Genomic DNA, 25,813 nt, shown 5'->3' on the forward strand with positions numbered 1-25,813 from the left:
TGATATTAAAACTTCTGCTTACTTCTTGGAGAGCCACAGATGGCTTTCTGCTTCATGCATCAAATTGGAGATAATAGACATCAGAGTGCTAGTGGGACTATTGGAGTGAGCAAGTGACACACACCAATAATACTAATATGAGCACTACTATGAAGAATTAAGTTTACAGTGTTTAAGAGTATCTGAACGGTCCTGATAAAAGCCGGGTAACTTATTGGGCTAAAACTAAATGACTGAAACATATTGACCTGGGGACCTTGAGCCAAAAAAAACCTCTTTTCCAATTGCGCCCTGCTGTTAAACCAGCTAACAGTGCCATACTCATAAAACCTCTTGGGTACACCTGAAGGCTATTTTAATTTTCCAACTACATCTAGACCATTGATAGGTCCTTAGGACTATCATCAAAGTGCTCCCTCCAAAAACAGCGTTGAGCCCGTGGGGCAGCAATAGTTGTGCGAATGCTGGCTCACTGATGAAGCATGCCACACATCATGTGTGGGAGAGAGAAAAGAGTTCTTTAAAATGAAGAACCCTTTTTGCTAATATGTACTGCAGGAACACACCCCTGTGGGTAGGACCCCTCCTTAGCGTTAGTGTTAGTCTTAGCATTATTCTGGGCCCTTTGAAGTTCTATAACCCGGCGCGGCAGTCCCTCCTGCCTTGTAGCTGCATTCAAGAGGTTTTTTCCCATGGTGGTTACATTAGTAGTTGCACCCTGAATCTCCCTCCCCTCAATAGGTGCTGCCCCAGCCCTGGCAAAAACATTCCTGTGACCTTCACTGAGTGTACACAGGTGTTGTCTGCCTTGGCTGCAGAGGTATTACAATGGCAGAGGTTGTCACAGGATCCAGAACAGGGATATCCAAAGTTGATGATGGTGTTGAGCCACTGTAGTCATGTGCAGGCACAACTGTGCATAGTGGGGATAGGAGTCTGCTACCTGTATTAGGTGTAGTGTCTTCAGGGAGAAGACAAGACATATGGCGCTGGCCTCACAAACTTGATGGATCAGGCTGCTTTTCAAGATGTCCCTTATTGGCAGGAGAGCTGTTCTCCCTGAGAGCTTCTGATCTTCTTTCTTCAGGCATAGTCGCTGTGATAAATTAGGCTGCTGGCTGAGGAGGTTGAGACCATACTCAAGCAACAACTACAATCCTTGGTAGGGTAAACCACAAAAAGTCACTAAATTAACCTGTGCTTAAATCTCTGGTAGCTTGGTACAAAAGCATTCAGAGTTAACTTTGAGGCAATGTGTAAAATATGTATGCAGCACTTAACCAGTAATAAAGTGAAAACACAACACAACAAAAATCCCACACCAATTTAGAAGAATAGAGTAATTTTAATAAATTATTTCACACTAAAATTACAAAAATCAGATCAGTAGAACTGGAGTTATGATTTTTTTGAGTTTAATATGTAAAACAGAACCTAAAAGATCTAAGTGCCAACTGCGAGCAACTAGTCGCCCAAAAGTAGGCCAAACTCAAAGGTTATTGCCAACTGCGATGGAGTACGGTTCAGAAACTGCTTACCTTCAGCCTTAGAAGAATGTTTCATGAAAAATGTCAGATATTATTACTATGGACAGGATGAAGTCATAGTGCACACACTAGCCCAACATGTTAATAGGACCTGTCACAAGTTATGATGCCTGTATCACATGCAGCCACTCAGGGCACAAGTACATGCCTATATACTAATGTGGGGACATTCCCAGCCCAATATGTGGTATTTTGAATTGTGAGACTAGTCAGTGGTGATGGAACAATTTTTAGACAAGGGGTGCAGCCATCAATGTTACATCACCCAAGACATAGGGTTTTTCAAAAATCCAAGCATCACAAAAAGAACAAGTGTAGCAAATGCGCCATGCATATTCAGCAGGAGAGTGTTAAGGATGTGGTATGTGCGGCAGGTAACAGGGTGCATTTTGGATCACACTGTCACCAATGTATTTTTCATTGAAATGGACATGAACTTTATACAGCTATGCAGTATTATTACTGATAAAGCTATATACTGCACAAAAGTCAAATGTTTAAATCAGGTTTCAGTTAAATATTTGGGCATCACCAAGTGTCTTAATTTGTCTTGATCCTATTAAAATGTTTGTTTGCACCACACTTCAGAATTAGAACAAAAGTGCTATTTTGTGCTTTTCTTAACCACTGATATATTTTTTAAATATTTGCACAATCTATTTACAGTTACATGCATTTTGTTTGTAAATCACACTCCCTGTACTCAAGCATGATTGTCACATAGTTCTCTTTACAAATTCCTCTCACTTTATTGTCAGAGATTGAAAACGAAACTGGTCTCCAGGTTACATAATAAGGAGCATTTAGTTAGAAGACAAAGCCTGACATTGGACCTCTATCTTTGACAACACAGCAAACAAGACAAGAGAAAGACACAACTTAAAGGCATCTTTATTAAACATTCACCTTCAGTCATAATTATTATTCCCAGCCCAGCTCTCTCCATGCGCTGCATTTACCTTAATTAAGCATTCACCTTCTGACATAAATACTATCCCATCTCTCCCTGTGCTGCTGCTTCACTCTTGTGCCTGTCTTCTCCTTTCTTTTTTACCTGTATTTTGTGTGCCTTCTTGCTTCTCTCTCCTTTTTGCTGCATTCTTTTTTCTTTTTCCCCTGTTTTTTGTGTCCCTTCTTGCTTCTCTCTCCTTTTCGCTGCATTCTCTTTGCTTTTCCCCCTGTTTTTTGTGTGCTTTCTTGCTTCTCTCTCCTTTTCGCTGCTTTTCTCTTTGCTTTTTCCCGTTTTTTGTGTGCCTTCTCCTTGCTTTTCACTCGTTTTCACTGCTGTCTCCAGGGCCTGCAAACACCTGGATACCCTGTCTGGTGATTAGCTGCACTTTACAAATCCTGATTGATTGATAAATCTTGTTTCATTCATTTTATTGGAGGATGGGTGTACTAGTACATTATGCAGAAAACATGGTTGTGGAACTTTTTCATGATATTTCACGGAAATCATCAGCTTTCAATATAACAGACCAAACGAAATGAGCAGGGTGAGACCTGTGTATAGTGGGGGTAAGGAAAATGGAGAAAGGCATATAGGAAGGTAAGAAAGTGTGACCCTAGAGACAAAGTGGAAATAAAAGAACAGTGTATAAAGCGGGAAACATCCTTTTTTACGACTTTTTTTTTCTGAAGGTCGTGGTTAACGAAAGCGCAACAACGCTTTTTTTAACCACGACTTCGGTTTTTTGTGCCTTAACTACGTATGTTCTGAACAACGAACATGTGTGGTTAAGGTACAAAGAAGGGACTTGGCGAAGGTAAGTGTGGGTTTAGGTTTTGGGGAGGGGGTGGGGGGTCAGGGGGTTTTGGGGTGGGGTTGGGGGTGTGGGGCGTTTTTGGTTTTGGGGAGTGGGTGGGGGTCAGGGGGTTTTAGGTTTTCGGGTGGGGTTGGGGGGGTGGGACGTTTTTGGTTTTGGGGAGTGGGTAGGGGGTCAGGGGGTTTTAGGGTGGGGTTGGGGGGTGGGGCGTTTTTGGTTTTGGGGAGTGGGTGGGGGGTCAGGGGGTTTTAGGTTTTGTGGTGGGTTTGGGGGGGTGGGGCGTTTTTGGTTTTGGGGAGTGGGTGGGGGGTCAGGGGGTTTTAGGTTTTGGGGTGGGGTTGGGGGGGTGGGGTGAGGGATGTAGGGTGAATGGTGCCTATTGCTAATGATTTTATCAGGAATGCCTTTACAACGAAATATCGTTGTTAAGGCATTCGTGGTAAAATCATTAGTAGTAGCAACGAGGTCGGTGTTCCAACCTCATTGTTAAGGCAGTAGTTTTTTTTGCAGTCGTTGTTTCATCGTACAGTTGTATAAAGCAGGGTGAAAATAATTCATTTGAGGCACAAGAGAGCAGAAGTGCAGAAAAATGTAAACCAACGAGGGACCTATGTAATTCTGATCCCAAAACCAATTGGGAAATGTACTTTTGAGACACAAGGCATTAACTGGGCTACTTTTGAAAATTGTGTATAAGTGAAAATTTAAAAAAACAACTGCACAGTATTTTCTTGGGATGCTGCAGCACACCCTGACCCCTACTTCCTCCGCCTATGAGACTGGATAGAAAACTCAAGCCCAAGATCTGAGGCACATCAGTTGAGCAACATAGTCCGTGCAGAGTGTTTGTGCAAGGACATCAACAACTCAGAAAAGTCAAGCGATTCTGGGTTCATCACACCCATGAAAACACTACTCAGCATAGCATATTCCTTAGCTCTACGCTATATATATGTCCATTTGTGAACAAATATGACTCTATTGGTCAGAAAGGAACTACAGCAGTGAAATGACAAAATGTAATGGAAACGTGCATGCTCACACAAACACTGTGCACAAAAAGATGTACACACCAGGAGTGGGCCATATCACACATATGGTGGACAGTCAAGGCTGTCATAACACCAAGATCACATTACACACAAATGTAGCAAATAAATCTCCTTATTGATTCATCCCTGGCCAGGATATGCAAGTCCCTTCAAATCAATGTGAGGCACATGGGCCGTAAATTTTGAGGTGAAGTGGAGGTGGAGGCACAGGAGATCAACCTTTATTCACCCATCACATTTTCCCTGGTGCACATCACATTTCTCTTATGTAAGGCAATCAATCACACCAATTTAATTAAATGACTGATTAATAAAGCTACTTATAATTAATTTTAGGTGTTTCTTTGGGGATGGCATTCAAAGATTAGCGAGATAATAGCAGTGTTCTATATTTTCCCGTTAGATCAGCAAGCCATCACCCTCAGCCAAGAAAATCATTTGGATGGACTGTGGTATTCATGCCAGAGAATGGATCACTCCTGCATTTTGCCAGTGGTTTGTAAAAGAGGTGAGCTTCCATGACCAGCTTGCATGTTCAGGCAAGTAGTTTGATTTAAGCGAAATTAAAGAGGCAAATAGTGGCAATAATAATTGGCCAGGCATACAAAGTGTCATGAATAACCACCAAGATGCAGGGGATGGTGCTTTATTGGGGTGACCAAGGCGCTACTTTGCTATAGACTGGTAATAGCGTTTGTAGTCTCAAGACTAGTGCAAAGAGCAATCGGTCTACAGGAGTCTAGAAACTTGTATCACATCTAATAGCTTCAGAGTAACTATGTTCCCCTCAATTACAGGAGAGGATCAGTCAGTATAAATTACCGCTGGTGAAAGCGAACTAAAAATTTGTGACAAAATCGTGCTTAGGCCTGTACTGCACTTGTGAGTTATTTAAACAAAATGTAAATGCGAGGTCAGCTTACTGGGGTCCTTATTGCGAGTTTGGCAGCCTTCCCCTAGCCAAACTCAGTTCTTCTATTTAATTTGCAGTCGGTGAAAGTGCCAGGCTTACACTGGGGAGCCTCCTCTGGTTTAGCGAGGGTAAACTTCTCACCTGGCAGTCTGTCCACCTAGGGGCCCCCAGGCCGCACTGAAGCTCGATCCCCTTCATTGAGAATGGGGCAACAGCACTTATGTTTCCAGTACATGTCCACCAAGCAATGCATAGTAGCCCTGGGCAGGAAAAATGCAAAATGGCCAAATGCGCAAGGAAAAACAAGAAATGCACGTTTGGTCATTTGTTATTTGTTAAGAGAAAGTAACATTCCGCTTCGAAAGTTTGTTTTCTCAAAAAAAACAAATAATAATCCGAGCGGTTGCTTTAATCATTGCACTTGTTTAGCTATGTTCAGTGTTGGTAAAACAGCCATGGGTGCTCCCTTCACAGCACAGAGATCCCTCCCAGCCAGTAAGATCTCTAAACACAGTACATGATTCTGCACGCAAAATAAAATGCACCTGTCTGCCTGGGACATATTCCTTATTAGTGCATAGGTTGGTGCAAGCATACCGCTCAGCAAGATGAGACATGAGGATGGGAGTTGAGGGGAGGGGCCTGCACAAAAGAGGGAAACGTCTGACACGGATATGTTTTGCATGAAAAAGAGTTGGTCAGTTTAGCGGCTTATGGAAAGAACCTGGGGCCAGATGTAGCAAATTTGGACTGTGCGACTTGCAATTTGCGAGTCGGAGCGACTCGCAAATTGCATGTCGCAATTTCCAATGCAGAACGGTATCTCAGACACCGTCTGCGACTCGCTATGGGGTCGTAATGACCCACCTCATTAATATTCATGAGGTAGGTCGCAAATTGCGGCCCCATAGCGAGTCTAGGCACTCGCAAACATGGAGGCCTGCTGTCGTCAGCAGACCTCCATGTTCATGACTGCTTTATCAATAAAGCAGTTTTATTTTTTAAGTGTAGCTCGTTTTCCTTAAAGGAAAACGAGCTGCACTTTAAAAAAAAACGAAACCTTTAGTTTCGGTATTTTTTCAGGGCAGGTAGTGGTCCTTTGGACCACTACCTGCCCTGAAAAAATAATTTTGGGTCCATTCACAAAGTGGAAGGGGTCCCATGGGGACCCCTTCCAATTTGCGAGTGGGTTACCATCCACTTGAAGTGGATGGTAACTGCGATACCCTTTGCATGGTATTGCATTCCACTCCGAATCGCAAATAGGAAGGGAACAACCCTTCCTTTTTGTGATTCTGAAATGCATATTGCGAGTCGGTCCCGACTTGCAATATGCATTTCTGCATAGGGAAATGCATTTAGCGAGTCGCAAACGGCAATTTTTGCCGTTTGCGACTCGCTAAACGTTTCCTGCATCTGGCCCCTGGAGAAGTAACTGAACTATATGCATGGTGATCTAAAACACATTGCCCAGCTAGGCTCAGGACACCTGAGCAAGATGGAGAATAGAAGGCTATATGGGTGAATGGATTGTGGTTGTCCAGAGGAAGACTAAAATAGTATGATAGGGCAGGAGGCAAGGATTTGAGTTGTGGTTGGCAACTCCTTGCTGGCATAACCTAAATTCTGATCCCAAAACCAATGGGAAATTGAGTTGTGAGATACAAGGCACTAACTAGGCTACTTTTAAAAATTTTGTAAATGTGGAAATTAAAAAAAAACAGTTTGAAATAAATGGGTTCGCAGACATAGTTTTCAGCAAATCAATATATATATATATGTATACAGTGCTTTAAATTGAAAAATAGAAGCGCAGGTACTCTGTGCCAGAGTACCTGCTTGTTTCTGAGAAGTGCCGGAACTCTCCAATTAAAAGTATTACGTTTTTCTTGAGATATGCCGGCACTCTGCCTCTCAAAATAAAAAAGTGCCGGTACTCAGTACCGGAGAGTACCGGCCCATTTAAAGCACTATATATATCTCCCCGTCTGAAACCCCAAGCGGCAACGGTGCGTGGCACAAGTGAGACAAGTGAGGTGCTTAAATCAAAAACATACTCCTTGCCACACGGACGGGCGCCGAGTACTCCAGTGCACTGAATCCAGTATCCAGCGTGCGTAAGCAAAATTTAAGTTAAAGTATTGCAGTACAGGTTGGTTTCTGACTGTGCACAGTGTTTTTCGCACTGCAATACATTAATTTTGCATACGTAGATATATTTAGATAAATTCAGTTTTTAACTGATCTTTCCAACAGCGTTTTTATAAAGTTATGAAAGCTCCTGGAGACAAAATATTCCTGCAGATTTGTTTGAGAAAATGATCAAAGAGCCGGGGATTGCACAGGAAACTCTGTCTTCTTAACTCTATCAACTGCAGGAAGTCAATTATCCCGGGATGAGCAGATTAAAAACAGACTTCCTGTCTCTCCAGCCTTTCTCACGAAGCCATTTGCTGATTCACGTTTTGTAATTGATCTGTAGCAGGCTGCCTGCTGTTCTAATTTACCCTTTCCATTTCCAGATTGTGCAAAATCACCAGCATGACCCGAAAATACAAATGCTGCTCGAGAATGTAGATGTTTATGTCCTACCAGTGTACAACGTCGATGGCTACGTGTATTCATGGACAACTGTAAGTGAACTCGGGCGCCTTCTAGTTATTGAAACTGTGATTTCTTTTCATGTGTGATTCATGTGTGAGTATGGACTGTGGCAGTGATAAACAGAATGGGCAATGTATTTAACAATCAACGGCGCTTGGAACAAAGTTGTGAATTATGTGTTGGTTGACATTCGCAAAGTCAGCCAACAATTAATATTTTGTCTGGACAATAGCAGTGCAATTTCTTCAGCAAAATCTATGCTCCCTTAACCTAAACTTCAGACCAGGTTATATCAATTACCATCAACATCCCACAGATCACACTAAATAGAACACTGCACAAACATTCCTCACAGCATGGATATGCCATGCATTTGCATATCAATCACTTTACAACAGCCCTCTCCACTAATAAACACCAAGCACAAAAATAACTAACACCGCACACAAGACAGAACATATCAGACATATTCAACAGTGCACAGATGTGTAATAAAGTTGATTATCAACATGACACCTGATGACGCAGAAATGAAGGTTTTACATTTATTAGCGCTTAAACGTAGTGCCGCAATAATCAAGTGTGACTTTAATCGAACGAATAAAGATTGTACGGGGACAAGTGTGCCCTCAGAGTAGTTTGCCAACATTTATAAGCGTGCTTTATATAACGTGATGTATTAGAATTGTACGAATCTGACATAATCGTAAACGTGTGCTACGATTTGCTTGTTTGAAACGTTTTAGCTTAGCATAACTTTAGTGCAGGCTTCGGCCTAGTTGCCTTGTCTCATGATTTGGATCCTCGTATTTTTCCAATGTGCTAATAAACGTGTATTTCTGCTTGAAGCTGTACTTTTCCCTGAGATCGTTCACATGCTTATCTTAAGGTTTCGTGCCAGCCTGGCATCTTCTTCTTTGCTCCAAGGTCAATCTGCAGGTGCGGACAATGGAAGCTCTGAAAGTGAGTTAATTGGTATAAAATGTTGCAACTTACGTAACCGTCTCCAAGGATAATGTATGCCTAGGTAGAAGCTTGAGAACTGTTGTTTTTGATTGGACAATTTGAAGCCAACCTATGAACCCTCCAATGGAAGACCCTACTGGATTTGAACTGTTGTCTATTTAAACCTGGTGCACGAGAAGAAAGTAGCCATTACCCGGACACCATAGCCTTTACCTGCCATTACCAGCCATTACCAGCCGTTGCCCGCCATTTGCAGGACTTTGCAGCTATTATGGCCCACCTTGCTGCGACGCCATTTTGAAAGAGACTCTGATGCTTTCTCTAATCGAGAGAAAGAGACTTTAAGAAATTCTCGCCCTAGAGACTTTAACTTTGATCTGTCCCTTTTGCATGAAGTAGTAGTTCATCTTGCCGCCGTGAGGCAATTGCCCCGTTCACCCTGCCCCCTCGCCCCCGTCCCATGCTGATCGAAAACGATACCTGTGAGACGAAGACTTCCTTGAATGCTGATTGAAATTGGTAAATATGAAAGGAAATTGTACAATTGCATTGTGTTTCTTTTAGGTAACCAACTGCTGATTTTTGATAAGAGCCCTAGCTAGGAGTTTTCCAAATTAATGTTGCTAAATTGTTTTTGCATGAAGTCCCACATGCCGATGCTAATTTGAGGTTAGATGAGGATTCCTTTTGTTGCACGATGCAATTTGAGACCTTGTTATGCTGACTAATGTATGCAATTAGCTCATTACAGATGATAGTTTTAGTGATTTGCATTGCCATTATCGAAGGCATTGTTATTCAAATGCTGCATAGATTGCATCTTTTCCGCCGTTATGGACAGCTATTAATGTTCATTTACATATATCATTTGGTGTTAAGACACATCTACATTGTGCTAGCTTTATTAATATAGGGAAATAAATTCATTAACTTTGAATAAATTGGTGTGGTTATTCATGACCGAAAGGTCATGGTTCGCCGAAATGTATTCTGGATTAATTGTGAAATGTTATGTTGATCAGGGTATTGCTTATGTTCGTTATTGATTATTGATTGGATTAAATTGACTGATCTCAGGTGAAGAGAGTCCCACTTGGTCAAAAGATTCATCGGCCCAAGAGCGTCCAAAACCCAGGTAAATTATTAGTACGGAACGCTCTATCAGTAGATGGTAGCAGAGGACGGTTTCGACTTTTGGGACCCCACTCGAGACGTACATGGTGTTGAATTAACGGTTTAGACTTTTGGGACCCCGCTCGAGAGGTATATGGTGTTGAATTAGATTTTTCTTGGGTAAAACAGATTGAGAAAATGATGATGGGCTAGGTCCCCCGCGACTTTCCCGGGATCTCGGAGCTTGCGAATGGAGAGAATGGAGGTGTGAAATCGGCGTTGGCGGTACTAGTGACGGTATGAGTGAGGTTAGGATTTTGCGCTTGCACAGCTTATTGCCGCAGGTTGTTTGAAAAGGTTGCGAGGATTTTAGAGAATAGCGGAGGTGCGACTCCGAGTGTAGGAGTAGGGAAGTCGTCGAACTTCATAGAAAATAGCGGAGGTGCGACTCCGAGTGTGAGAGTAGGGAAGTCGTCGAACTTCATGTGTATGTGGCGCTTTGTGCAGAAAAAGGTCCACGTGGTTGTTGTTGTTGAGACGGGCCCTGCGAGGTCAAGAGACTCCGGAGTAAGTTGAAAAGTGTATGAGACACTTGTTTTATGTTGTGGTCTGGTCGGTTTAATAGGTTGACCGGGCGTGGTCAACGAGTCGGTACGTGTGTTAAGGGAGTGAAAGAAAACTTCGACTTCGGGCTTTGACAAATTCTAAGTGCACTAGAATAGATCACTGACAAGTTGAGAGCAGAGTCTGCGGGTCAGATTTGCTTGCGAAAGTGGGGACCGAGAAAGATGGAATAACTGCCGAGGCTAGTGAAAAATCCCTAAGGTCCTGAAGCGATTGTGTTACCCTTCCTGTAGTAAACCGACAGATCTGTTTTATTATTATTTGGTTGCTCGCGATACATGCTAGAAGTTGTTACGAGAGGAGCTGAGTGAAGGAGGACAAGCCGCGAGGCTTTGTCAGCCGCAGTGTGTGAGTGTGACGTCACTAGGAGCCGCGCTGGGATAGGTTGGTTGCAGAGAAGGGTCGCGCACGGATTGGACGCAGTCCGTGGGGCTCGATTGGAAGGGGAAAGGCAAGCGAAGAGTATTCCGGGAATTAAAGTCACCTATTGATTACAAACTTTGTGAAATAAAGACGAGAAAATGAAATTTTTTAAAGCATTAAAGAGTGCGATGAAGGGGGAGTCTTACATTAAAGCGAGCGTAGGAGAGGAGATGCCACCCGAAGGTACACCAGCTTACATTGTAATGGAGGAAAAAGGGGTAGCTCCGTGCCTTTGGCTAAAGCAATGGCACAAGCTGACAGAGAAACATGGGAGCGTAGCATTCCCGATCCATGGGACATTCAATATAAGGATCCTAGAGAATTTGAGATTCGCGATGTACGACATGAAGGTACCTCCAAGGCCAGCACAGTTTGAGGCTCTAGCGATTTGGGAACTGATGGCTAGACAGCAACAGCAAAATAAGTTCGAGACCAGGATAAGAAAGGTAGAAAAGACACTAGCGGACGCTAGGTGGGATAATGCACAGAAGGTGTGGAGGTCAGATGTATTGCAGGGGATAAAATTGTTTCCCGCAATTGCTAAGGAAGAAGAGGCGACAGGCAAGAAAGTTACCTGTAAGACAAACAGGAGGTGTTCCAAAGATAGAGAGGACGAGGAAAAGTTGAGAAGAGAAGAGGAGTTAGAGGATGAGGAGTTAATCATGCAATTGCTGAACGACCGTCCACCACCTTATGCAGAGAATGGACAAGGTCCAAGTACCAGTTCTGCCCCTCCGGCACCGGTACAGAATAATGAAACTCCGAATTCAGAAACGCCATCGGGATCTAAGGACCCGAGTTTACTGTTCACCCCGCAGATACCGCAGGTTAGGAGAATATATCCAGATGTGCCGATATTGAAAACAGCAGAAAAGTATCAGCCGCAGGTCCCAAGGTACTACAGCAGTGACAACAGTACGGGAATGACCCTAGATCCAACCGTAATGGGAGTACAGAATGGTCGCAACCCAACATTGGCACAAGCTGAATCAACCCAGTTTTTGATGCCTCAAAAGCAGATGCAGGGGGGGACAGCACATGCTCAGATGACGGGGAGTCAGATGGGCATGCCGGCAATGATGACCCATAGTGTGGGAATGAACATGTCTCAGAACATGGGGAATGGACAAAACGCAGATGCGATATCCCTACCCATTACTGTAGGTCCACCGGTACCTTTGTACATTCAGCCTAACTCAGGTATGAGCGGTCAAGGATCAATGGTGCAGAGCGGGATGGAAAGGAGGTGCATTCAAAACACTCCAGAGACAACTCCGATAGCGGCTCTGCCAACTGGATCTGGGTCCTTGATGGAGTTTAGTCCCATATGTGCTCAGTCAACAGTGGTGAGGTCGAGTCCCCCACTGATGATACCGCTATCATCGAACACTGAAAAGTTGCCGCAGCCATCAATGGCAGTTGATGTGAATGCTACACTGATGGGGTTGAATGCGCAACAGTTGACACAGTGGTTCAACAGTCTGAATTCCACACAAAGCTCAGCCAGTGGGAAGGGAGAAGACTATCTGAATAGGGTCAGGTTGAACATGGAAGCACAAGAATTGGTGGAAGGGACTATGGGTGTGAATAGGCTAGAGTCCTACTCGGAAGAAGAGCTGAGGTATCTATGTCCCAGGATTACGAGAGAAGTGAACAAGGTACATAGAAGGTTGCAAGAAATAGCTGACAAAAACGGGGTTGAGATAGACAAGACAAAACACTTGAGCAGGAGCTATAGATTGGATTTCGGGACCACAGACTTTGAACACATGAGGTCAGCAGGCATGAAGGCGCACCTTAGAGAATTGCTGCAGAGTGCACAAGTGTGGAGGTGCTTAGACAAATGGGAAAGCAGATGGGTAAAGAGAAAGGAAAAGAAGAAAGACAGTGTCCCAGAGCATAATGAGAAAAGGCCACAGAGTAGTGATGCAATAACCATGTTACCAATGAGGGAGACAGCAGGGGGGAAATTAATACATGTACCGTGGCACAGAAGCGACATTCAGTCTTTTACGGATGATTTTCCCAAACTGAGAGAGAAACCGATTGAATGGTATCAACAGACTGATAGGTTTGTGAAGCTTGGAAAATGTCTTTGGGAAGACCTGAACACCCTCTTTGAGATTGTGGTTCCGGCAGATTTGTGGGAGGATTGCAAAAGAGCTGTAGGTTGGCCGACAAGTGAACCAGAGAGAGACAGGGATACGGGTGCACCATCACCTATGGTGATGAGCTTGTACTATAAGGTGATTGAGCATTTGAAGACGAAGGTTGCCGCGAAAAATGTGGATTGGCAGAAGATTGATCGAACTGCCCAAGAGGCTAAAGAGTCGATTCATGGTTACTATGAGAGGTTGTTGAAGGCGTTCAAGAACTACAGTGGCACGGAAACAATAGAGGCGAAGGACATGCTTCATTTCGTGTTTAGATTTGTGGAAGGGCTGAGACCAGAGATAAGTCAGATGATAAAGACGCATTTGATTTGTTGGCAGTCGAAACCGATTGATGAGGTGTTGAATTATGCGAAATACTGTAGCGACGAAATTGAAGTGAAACAGAAAAGGTTGAAAGAGAAAGTGATGATGATGCAACTTAAAGCAGCTCAGACAGGTCTGCAAGGGTTGCAAGGGTTCCAACAGCAGGTACCGCAACCGCAGCCGCAGTTGCAGGGAAATATGATGTTTCAGCCACAGGCGAGAGGCAGAGGCAGAGGAGGTTTTGGGAATAATGGTCCGGATTTGAACACTGTTGTGACTCCGAATGGTGTGCAGGCATTGAAAAAGGTGATGCCGTGTCACGTGTGCGGAATTGTCGGTCATTGGAAACGCGAGTGCCCGATGGTGGTGCAGGAAGGTGCAGGTGTTGGTCAGCAAAACAATGATGTCAATGCATTCCAGACAATGAGGGGACCGAAAATGAGAGGTCCAAACCCAAATTTTCAGACCATAAATCAGCTGCAGGGATTACATCCCATGCAGCCGCAGCAGATGCAGATGCCCCGTATGCAGATGACGCAAATGCAGCCAATGCAACAGCAGTTTCCCATGGTACCTAATCAGCAAATGCAAATACCTTTGGCACCAATGAGTCAGCAGCAAGTGATGGTTCCTCCACAGGTCTCGGGTCAGGTGATGAGTACAAATGGCACAGTACAACAGTTCCCATTACATAGTGAGAATGGAATAAACAATGTATGGGAGAGTGAAAGTTCAGATGAGGAAGGAAATTGTGTGCTTGCAGCATCCTTGGAAGTTGATCAAAAGGGTCCATATATGGAGGGAAGAGTTATGGGTCATAGTGTTTCATTCTTGGTTGACACAGGAGCCACACGTTCAACTGTTAGGAGCATTGAAGTACCAAAATTGCCACTCTCAGGGAGGACAGTTCAAGTGGTGGGAGTAGCAAACAGGCACCTGACGAACCCAATAACAGATCCAGTACCAGTCAGCATTGGTAACTATCAAGGGTTACATAAATTTGTGGTATGTGACTCAAGCCCGATAGCACTGTTAGGGAGAGACCTATTGTGCAAATTGGGATGTTCGATTATGTGTTCGAACGATGGAATTAGAATACAGACGAGCAGTGATGGGGAAGAAGAGGACAGTGTAGAAGGGGATGAGATGGAAACTGTTGATGAAGAGTATCCTCTGATTAACCTTTTCCCGATGATAACTGAAGAAGATATTCCAGCTGAATTACGGGAAACAGTCGGAAAGGAAGTGTGGGATATGACAGGAAAAGAGGTGGGATTGATGAAAGGAGTGGAACCAGTGAAAGTGACTGTAAAACAAAATGTAACCTTTCCTCAGACCCCACAATACCACATGGCACAAGACACCCTCATGAAAGTTGTCCAACTCATTGACGAGTTTGTAAAACAGGGAGTACTGAAAGAAGTGTTAAGCAGTCCATGTAATTCACCAATCATGGGACTAATAAAGCCAAGTGGAAAGGTCCGAATAGTGCAGGACTTGAGGAAAATAAATGACATTATAGTTAAATGTTGCCCTGTCGTACCGAATCCAGCTGTGATAATGTTTCAAGTCCCTTGCGATGCCGAGTGGTTCTCAGTCATCGACTTGTCACAAGCATTCTTTTCGGTGCCTCTTCATGAGGACAGCCAATTTCTCTTTTGTTTCAAATTCTTAGACAGAGTTTACAGTTGGTGTCGAATTCCTCAAGGGTTTTCTGAGTCACCGTCAATATTCAATCAGATTCTAAAGAAAGACTTGGAAGCATTAGAATTGCCATTCGAGTCAACCCTAGTACAGTACATTGATGACTTACTGATTACATCTAAGACAGAAAGTGGCTGCACAGCCGATACCATTGTTCTACTGAACCATTTGGGAAGGAATGGACACAAGGTGTCTCCTTCCAAGTTGCAGTTCTGTCAGAAGAAAGTGAAATACTTGGGTCATCAAATAGAGAAAGGGTCACGGAGAATAATGAAGGAAAGAATAACAAGTGTACTTCAAATGAGTCCACCAAAGACAAGGAGGGAGGTGAGAAAGTTTTTGGGAATGGTGAGCTACTGTCGCCAGTGGATTCCCAACTTCTCAACTCTAGCCAAGCCTTTACTGAAACTGACCCAGAAGGATGCCTTGGATCAAATTGAGCTGAAAGGAGATGAGATGGATGCTTTTATTGAATTGAAAGAATGCATGTGCAGGGCTCCAGCTTTAGGTATGCCTGATTACACAAAGCCTTTCACATTGTTTTGTCATGAACGTGATGCATGTTCTTTGTCTGTCTTGACCCAAGCCCATGGTGGCATAAACAGACCAGTAGCGTATTTTTCAGCTACTTTGGATCCGGTCGCAGCAGCACTTCCAGGGTGTTTGCGCGCCGTAGCAGCAGTTGGTATCAGCCTCACTCAGAGTGAAGGAATAGTGATGGGACACCCAGTAACAGTCATGGTCCCTCACTCAGTTGAGATACTTTTGACCCGCTCCCGAACGCAACACATGACTGGAGCAAGACTCACAAGATATGAGACAATAATTCTGGGCTCACTGAATGTGCAGCTGAAAAGGTGCACTACGTTGAATCCAGCAACCTTGCTTCCTGGTGAAAATGCTGAAATTGAGAACGCTGAAGACGTCGAGCATGACTGCCTTCAGGTGACTGAATTTTGCACAAAACCTCGACCTGACATTAAGGATACTAAGCTTGATGAAAATGACCAAATTGTTTTTGTTGATGGTTCATGTCTAAGAGATGGGATGGGAATTTTGAAAGCAGGATATGCTGTATGTACTGTAACAGGTGTCTTGGAAGCATCCTGGCTCCAAGGAGTCTATTCCGCACAAGTAGCAGAGCTTGTAGCCCTTACAAGAGCATGCCAATTGTCTACATTGATGAAAGTTACCATTTACACTGATAGTCAATACGGGTTTGGAATTGTGCACGACTTTGGGCAACTATGGTCACAGAGAGGTTTCCTGACTTCTTCAGGGTCCCCAGTGAAAAACGGGGAGAGAATAAGGGAATTGTTACACGCCATTCAGATGCCAGCCGAAGTTGCAGTGGTAAAGTGTAGTGCTCATACAAAAGGACAGGACTATGTTTCTCTGGGAAATGCATATGCGGATCAAGTCGCAAGATTTTGTGCCTTGAACTGTATATTGCTCAGGGATGAATGGAATTCGATAAGCGAACCAGAACTCGAACCAGCTGAAGCATTTGCCTTGAAGGTCGTGGATACAATGGATGAACTAAAAGCATTACAGAATAGCGTCAGGGAGGATGAAAGAGATTCCTGGATTAAGTCACAATGCACAAAGAGACCAGATGAGTTATGGGTTTCAAATGAGGGAAAATTTGTTTTGCCAAATAGTCTCTTATCGCAGCTAGCGCGGTTCTATCATGGGCAGGCTCACCTAGGGAGAGATGCCATGATAAGATTGTTCAAAACTGATTGGTTTAACCCCAGATTCCGTCAAGCTGCAGAAGCAGTTTGCCATTGATGTGTCATTTGTCAGCAGATGAACCCAGGGAAGGGAACGGTTGTGAACGCGAGCCACATTGGTAGGGCGAGTGGCCCGTTCAGCAGAATGCAGATGGACTTTATTGAGATGCCTGTGCATGGAGGTCTGAAGTATGTGTTGGTGATTGTGTGCATTTTTAGTCACTGGATTGAAGCATACCCCACACGTAGAAATGACAGCCTTACAGTTGCAAAACTATTGTTGAGGGAGTTGATACCACGTTTCGGATTCCCGATCTCTTTAGAATCAGATAGAGGAAGTCACTTCAATAACGAGGTGATAAAGTTACTTTGCGCAGCACTGAACATTGAGCAAAAACTGCATTGTAGCTATCGCCCTGAAGCCTCAGGACTGGTGGAACAAATGAATGGTACACTGAAATCAAGAATGGCGAAAATATGTGCATCGACAAATTTGAAATGGCCTGACGCATTGCCTTTGGTGTTAATGTCAATGAGAAACACCCCTGACAGAAAGACTGGATTGTCCCCGCACGAAATTCTCATGGGCAGGGCCATGAGACTTCCTGCAGTTCCTGCAAACGCGCTTTTGAATATTACAGATGATATGGTGTTAGACTACTGCAAAGGTCTGGCTGACGTGGTTCGCTCTTTCTCTCACCAGGTGGAAGCAACCACCTTGCCACCGATCCAAGGTCCAGGACACACACTGAAAGCAGGTGACTGGGTCGTGATAAAGAAGCACGTGAGGAAGTCGTGTCTAGAACCCCGTTGGAAAGGCCCTTTCCAAGTGATCCTGGCGACAACTACCGCCGTGAAGTGTGCGGGAGTTCCCAACTGGATTCACGCCAGTCATACAAAGAAAGTGTTGTGTCCCACAGATGAGGAAGTTGAAGCACTGAAACTGCCAGTGCCTGATAAAACAGTGCTGAGCGCTGAGACAGAGCAAAACCGAACTGAAAGCGAACAGGCAGGAACAGGAGAGAGAGAAATATTCTCTGAGGACGAAACAACCGACTCACTTGGGGAAGACCAAGGAGAAACATCAGACAGCGACGAAGCAGCTGAAGGTGACAAAGAGCCTGAAGCAGCTGAGGGTAGCAAAGAGCCTGAAGCAGCTGAAGGTGACAAAGAGCCTGAAGCAGCTGAAAGTGATAAAGAGCCTGACGAAAGTAACGGTGACGAAGGGCTCGAAAGAGGTGAAGAAGCAGGAGAGCCTGATCAGAGGAGGGCTTTCCCAGAAGCAGACGATACAGAAAAGGAAAAAGAGAACCTGATTGATTCCCCAGAAGGAGGGGACAAGGCAGAACAGAACGAAACTGTTCAAGCTTCCACAGAAGAGATCGCAGGTCCATCAAGTGGACACGGTGCAAAGAGGAGACTAAGTATATCACCAATAAAACTAAGAACTAGAGAAAAATTGAACGACAGAGAAAGGCCAAAAGTGAAAGAGAAAAGAAAGGAAGTGTCTGTCGTGGTACCAACCTCAAGTGAAGGAAAAGACTTGGCAAAAGAGGAAAGTACCAGTGAGGCAGAATCGAAAAGAGAAGCAAAATTGAAAAGGAAAAGAATACCAAACAGGAGATATTCTGGTCCAGAATGGGCATATGCAGTCAATGACGATTGGACTGATGAATTTGTATCTCTAAGCCTCGAGAACGAAGAAGAAGAGATACCAATAGAAAAGAAAAGTTTTATGGACACTGTTGATTGAAAGAGCTATGATAAATGACATTGCTTGCTACAATCTAACGTGATACAACCAGCTGAGACATTGCTAAACCGGATGAGACATTTGCTGAACTGATAAAAGACTGAGTTATTGATTGATCTTTGAAAAAAAAAAAGACTGAGTTATTGCCGAATTGAGACAAATGCTTCTAACCGATAAGTGACTGGGCTCCTGAAGAAAACTGTGTGAACATTGCGCTCGTTCAGCTTTGTAACTAAATTGCTAAATAGTTTCTTTATAAGTGCTTCTAGCTCTCTGATTCTATACAGATCATGGCTACACAAAACAGTAGAGTGAAATATTGTAAATATGCGTGTATAGGCTTGATAACTGCATGTGTACTAATGATAATGGCAATAGTGCTTGCTACACGTGGAAAGGGTGAGAATGAGAAAATTGATGCTTCTACTTTTGCTCCTGTTACTGTCACTGAACTAACCGCATTGAAAAGACTAGAATTAGATGAGAGACACTTGCATGATAAGAAGGAGCTTTCGTATAATGTTTTCTATCGCTTGCTAACAGAATATGTTGAGACTATGGATGCAAAAGATTGTTATGTGTGTACACAGATACCGACATCGGTAACCGAAGGGGTGACTTATCACCACATGCCTCTTACATATGGGATTACATGTAGTATAGTAACTTCTAGATTTTATGGTCAAACCAACATACAGTATTTTTACTCAAATTATGATGTTACCTTTGCATATGTTCCTATAATCACGCAGCTAAGCCAGATTGCTAAAGAGTGGGATGCAAAAATAATGAGGGAATTTTTCGAGCCAATGCAACCTTTTGAAACAGCTCACGCTCACAGGGAAAATCTTACCTGCTCGTTATCTGCAGTAGAAATAAGCTTTTTAGATCGCACAGATGATAGAAGGGCACAAATGAATGCGAAATTAGAAAAGGAGCTACATAAGAGGACTTCAGTAGATAATTATGCTTTTGCCGCAATAAAAACACAAGGGAGAATAGCTTTAGATGCTTGGCATGTAGGGAACTTTTGTATATATCGAGGTGAATCTTATTATGACAACATTTTCGTAGGAGCGAGTGAATGTAAACATACGTTTATCTTTAAAGCCAAATGGACATTCATGATGAACGGACTTGACCCTGTCATACCTGGTGTATATTACATTTGTGGGCATAATGCCTATTATCGTCTTCCAAAAGGGTGGTGGGGGAGATGTTATTTGGGTATAGTGTTCCCAAAGGTTTATCAACTGGATGACCTATCGATGATTCCAAAGACGTCTGGATCCCATCGTATCCAGAAAAGAGAGACCGCAGCTGCTGTGGTAGGAGATATATTTGGAGCCATGATTCCTTCATTGGGAGTTGTGTTGAATTCCATCAAAATAAGAAAGTTGTCTACTATAGTGGATAACATGTTGACAAAGTTTTCAGGTGCTATGATCCTGATGGATGCTGAACTTGCAGCAGAAAGAGCTATGACTCTTCAAAACAGGCTTGCCTTAGACATTCTTTTAGCAAAGGATGGCGGCGTTTGCAAAATGCTTGGTGCGCGCCACTGTTGCACGTATATTCCAGACAACAGTGCAAAGATTAAAACAATGCTTGCTAATCTAACAAAAGAGAGTGCAGATTTGAAGGAATTGAAAGAACCAGGAGTGTGGGAGAAGGTTGGAAAGGGACTTGCTTCAGTGGGAAATTGGCTTGGTGGCATTTGGAATGGAATATTGCTAAAAATAATACAGGGAATATTAATAGTACTGATTTGCATCTTTGGGATTTGGGGAATAAAAAGAGGAATAATAATGATTATGGCAAGAATCAAGAGAAGGAAGGAAGAGAAAATGATGAAAAGAATGGCAGAATACAAAGCAAGAACTAGGGGAACTAAAAGGAAAAGAGAACTGACAGAATTTTAATGGAATAAAATTTGTGGGAATAGTTTTGTGTGATGACAAGTAGTCATCAGAGGAGGGATTGATGACGCAGAAATGAAGGTTTTACATTTATTAGCGCTTAAACGTAGTGCCGCAATAATCAAGTGTGACTTTAATCGAACGAATAAAGATTGTACGGGGACAAGTGTGCCCTCAGAGTAGTTTGCCAACATTTATAAGCGTGCTTTATATAACGTGATGTATTAGAATTGTACGAATCTGACATAATCGTAAACGTGTGCTACGATTTGCTTGTTTGAAACGTTTTAGCTTAGCATAACTTTAGTGCAGGCTTCGGCCTAGTTGCCTTGTCTCATGATTTGGATCCTCGTATTTTTCCAATGTGCTAATAAACGTGTATTTCTGCTTGAAGCTGTACTTTTCCACTGAGATCGTTCACATGCTTATCTTAAGGTTTCGTGCCAGCCTGGCATCTTCTTCTTTGCTCCAAGGTCAATCTGCAGGTGCGGACAATGGAAGCTCTGAAAGTGAGTTAATTGGTATAAAATGTTGCAACTTACGTAACCGTCTCCAAGGATAATGTATGCCTAGGTAGAAGCTTGAGAACTGTTGTTTTTGATTGGACAATTTGAAGCCAACCTATGAACCCTCCAATGGAAGACCCTACTGGATTTGAACTGTTGTCTATTTAAACCTGGTGCACGAGAAGAAAGTAGCCATTACCCGGACACCATAGCCTTTACCTGCCATTACCAGCCATTACCAGCCGTTGCCCGCCATTTGCAGGACTTTGCAGCTATTATGGCCCACCTTGCTGCGACGCCATTTTGAAAGAGACTCTGATGCTTTCTCTAATCGAGAGAAAGAGACTTTAAGAAATTCTCGCCCTAGAGACTTTAACTTTGATCTGTCCCTTTTGCATGAAGTAGTAGTTCATCTTGCCGCCGTGAGGCAATTGCCCCGTTCACCCTGCCCCCTCGCCCCCGTCCCATGCTGATCGAAAACGATACCTGTGAGACGAAGACTTCCTTGAATGCTGATTGAAATTGGTAAATATGAAAGGAAATTGTACAATTGCATTGTGTTTCTTTTAGGTAACCAACTGCTGATTTTTGATAAGAGCCCTAGCTAGGAGTTTTCCAAATTAATGTTGCTAAATTGTTTTTGCATGAAGTCCCACATGCCGATGCTAATTTGAGGTTAGATGAGGATTCCTTTTGTTGCACAATGCAATTTGAGACCTTGTTATGCTGACTAATGTATGCAATTAGCTCATTACAGATGATAGTTTTAGTGATTTGCATTGCCATTATCGAAGGCATTGTTATTCAAATGCTGCATAGATTGCATCTTTTCCGCCGTTATGGACAGCTATTAATGTTCATTTACATATATCATTTGGTGTTAAGACACATCTACATTGTGCTAGCTTTGTTAATATAGGGAAATAAATTCATTAACTTTGAATAAATTGGTGTGGTTATTCATGACCGAAAGGTCATGGTTCGCCGAAATGTATTCTGGATTAATTGTGAAATGTTATGTTGATCAGGGTATTGCTTATGTTCGTTATTGATTATTGATTGGATTAAATTGACTGATCTCAGGTGAAGAGAGTCCCACTTGGTCAAAAGATTCATCGGCCCAAGAGCGTCCAAAACCCAGGTAAATTATTAGTACGGAACGCTCTATCAGTAGATGGTAGCAGAGGACGGTTTCGACTTTTGGGACCCCACTCGAGACATACATGGTGTTGAATTAACGGTTTAGACTTTTGGGACCCCGCTCGAGAGGTATATGGTGTTGAATTAGATTTTTCTTGGGTAAAACAGATTGAGAAAATGATGATGGGCTAGGTCCCCCGCGACTTTCCCGGGATCTCGGAGCTTGCGAATGGAGAGAATGGAGGTGTGAAATCGGCGTTGGCGGTACTAGTGACGGTATGAGTGAGGTTAGGATTTTGCGCTTGCACAGCTTATTGCCGCAGGTTGTTTGAAAAGGTTGCGAGGATTTTAGAGAATAGCGGAGGTGCGACTCCGAGTGTAGGAGTAGGGAAGTCGTCGAACTTCATAGAAAATAGCGGAGGTGCGACTCCGAGTGTGAGAGTAGGGAAGTCGTCGAACTTCATGTGTATGTGGCGCTTTGTGCAGAAAAAGGTCCACGTGGTTGTTGTTGTTGAGACGGGCCCTGCGAGGTCAAGAGACTCCGGAGTAAGTTGAAAAGTGTATGAGACACTTGTTTTATGTTGTGGTCTGGTCGGTTTAATAGGTTGACCGGGCGTGGTCAACGAGTCGGTACGTGTGTTAAGGGAGTGAAAGAAAACTTCGACTTCGGGCTTTGACAAATTCTAAGTGCACTAGAATAGATCACTGACAAGTTGAGAGCAGAGTCTGCAGCTCAGATTTGCTTGCGAAAGTGGGGACCGAGAAAGATGGAATAACTGCCGAGGCTAGTGAAAAATCCCTAAGGTCCTGAAGCGATTGTGTTACCCTTCCTGTAGTAAACCGACAGATCTGTTTTATTATTATTTGGTTGCTCGCGATACATGCTAGAAGTTGTTACGAGAGGAGCTGAGTGAAGGAGGACAAGCCGCGAGGCTTTGTCATCCGCAGTGTGTGAGTGTGACGTCACTAGGAGCCGCGCTGGGATAGGTTGGTTGCAGAGAAGGGTCGCGCACGGATTGGACGCAGTCCGTGGGGCTCGATTGGAAGGGGAAAGGCAAGCGAAGAGTATTCCGGGAATTAAAGTCACCTATTGATTACAAACTTTGTGAAATAAAGACGAGAAAATGAAATTTTTTAAAGCATTAAAGAGTGCGATGAAGGGGGAGTCTTACATTAAAGCGAGCGTAGGAGAGGAGATGCCACCCGAAGGTACACCAGCTTACATTGTAATGGAGGAAAAAGGGGTAGCTCCGTGCCTTTGGCTAAAGCAATGGCACAAGCTGACAGAGAAACATGGGAGCGTAGCATTCCCGATCCATGGGACATTCAATATAAGGGTCCTAGAGAATTTTTGATTCGCGATGTACGACATGAAGGTACCTCCAAGGCCAGCACAGTTTGAGGCTCTAGCGATTTGGGAACTGATGGCTAGACAGCAACAGCAAAATAAGTTCGAGACCAGGATAAGAAAGGTAGAAAAGACACTAGCGGACGCTAGGTGGGATAATGCACAGAAGGTGTGGAGGTCAGATGTATTGCAGGGGATAAAATTGTTTCCCGCAATTGCTAAGGAAGAAGAGGCGACAGGCAAGAAAGTTACCTGTAAGACAAACAGGAGGTGTTCCAAAGATAGAGAGGACGAGGAAAAGTTGAGAAGAGAAGAGGAGTTAGAGGATGAGGAGTTAATCATGCAATTGCTGAACGACCGTCCACCACCTTATGCAGAGAATGGACAAGGTCCAAGTACCAGTTCTGCCCCTCCGGCACCGGTACAGAATAATGAAACTCCGAATTCAGAAACGCCATCGGGATCTAAGGACCCGAGTTTACTGTTCACCCCGCAGATACCGCAGGTTAGGAGAATATATCCAGATGTGCCGATATTGAAAACAGCAGAAAAGTATCAGCCGCAGGTCCCAAGGTACTACAGCAGTGACAACAGTACGGGAATGACCCTAGATCCAACCGTAATGGGAGTACAGAATGGTCGCAACCCAACATTGGCACAAGCTGAATCAACCCAGTTTTTGATGCCTCAAAAGCAGATGCAGGGGGGGACAGCACATGCTCAGATGACGGGGAGTCAGATGGGCATGCCGGCAATGATGACCCATAGTGTGGGAATGAACATGTCTCAGAACATGGGGAATGGACAAAACGCAGATGCGATATCCCTACCCATTACTGTAGGTCCACCGGTACCTTTGTACATTCAGCCTAACTCAGGTATGAGCGGTCAAGGATCAATGGTGCAGAGCGGGATGGAAAGGAGGTGCATTCAAAACACTCCAGAGACAACTCCGATAGCGGCTCTGCCAACTGGATCTGGGTCCTTGATGGAGTTTAGTCCCATATGTGCTCAGTCAACAGTGGTGAGGTCGAGTCCCCCACTGATGATACCGCTATCATCGAACACTGAAAAGTTGCCGCAACCATCAATGGCAGTTGATGTGAATGCTACACTGATGGGGTTGAATGCGCAACAGCTGACACAGTGGTTCAACAGTCTGAATTCCACAAAAAGCTCAGCCAGTGGGAAGGGAGAAGACTATCTGAATAGGGTCAGGTTGAACATGGAAGCACAAGAATTGGTGGAAGGGACTATGGGTGTGAATAGGCTAGAGTCCTACTCGGAAGAAGAGCTGAGGTATCTATGTCCCAGGATTACGAGAGAAGTGAACAAGGTACATAGAAGGTTGCAAGAAATAGCTGACAAAAACGGGGTTGAGATAGACAAGACAAAACACTTGAGCAGGAGCTATAGATTGGATTTCGGGACCACAGACTTTGAACACATGAGGTCAGCAGGCATGAAGGCGCACCTTAGAGAATTGCTGCAGAGTGCACAAGTGTGGAGGTGCTTAGACAAATGGGAAAGCAGATGGGTAAAGAGAAAGGAAAAGAAGAAAGACAGTGTCCCAGAGCACAATGAGAAAAGGCCACAGAGTAGTGATGCAATAACCATGTTACCAATGAGGGAGACAGCAGGGGGGAAATTAATACATGTACCGTGGCACAGAAGCGACATTCAGTCTTTTACGGATGATTTTCCCAAACTGAGAGAGAAACCGATTGAATGGTATCAACAGACTGATAGGTTTGTGAAGATTGCAAAATGTCTTTGGGAAGACCTGAACACCCTCTTTGAGATTGTGGTTCCGGCAGATTTGTGGGAGGATTGCAAAAGAGCTGTAGGTTGGCCGACAAGTGAACCAGAGAGAGACAGGGATACGGGTGCACCATCACCTATGGTGATGAGCTTGTACTATAAGGTGATTGAGCATTTGAAGACGAAGGTTGCCGCGAAAAATGTGGATTGGCAGAAGATTGATCGAACTGCCCAAGAGGCTAAAGAGTCGATTCATGGTTACTATGAGAGGTTGTTGAAGGCGTTCAAGAACTACAGTGGCACGGAAACAATAGAGGCGAAGGACATGCTTCATTTCGTGTTTAGATTTGTGGAAGGGCTGAGACCAGAGATAAGTCAGATGATAAAGACGCATTTGATTTGTTGGCAGTCGAAACCGATTGATGAGGTGTTGAATTATGCGAAATACTGTAGCGACGAAATTG

The 25,813-nt window shown here is 43.8% G+C and overlaps 1 protein-coding gene across 1 annotated transcript in view; it reads left to right on the top strand.

Moving 5' to 3' along the window:
• Positions 1–25,813, top strand: part of CPO (carboxypeptidase O) — a 234,472-nt gene that overhangs the window by 30,260 nt on the left and 178,399 nt on the right. The window contains exons 3-4 of the mRNA XM_069221571.1: positions 4,769–4,873; positions 7,801–7,911. Of these exons, the coding sequence (XP_069077672.1) occupies positions 4,769–4,873; positions 7,801–7,911 (216 nt within the window). The remainder of the gene's footprint in view (positions 1–4,768; positions 4,874–7,800; positions 7,912–25,813) is intronic.

The sequence above is a fragment of the Pleurodeles waltl genome, chromosome 3_1 (assembly GCF_031143425.1).
Source record: "Pleurodeles waltl isolate 20211129_DDA chromosome 3_1, aPleWal1.hap1.20221129, whole genome shotgun sequence".
NCBI classification, from domain to species: Eukaryota; Metazoa; Chordata; class Amphibia; order Caudata; family Salamandridae; genus Pleurodeles; species Pleurodeles waltl.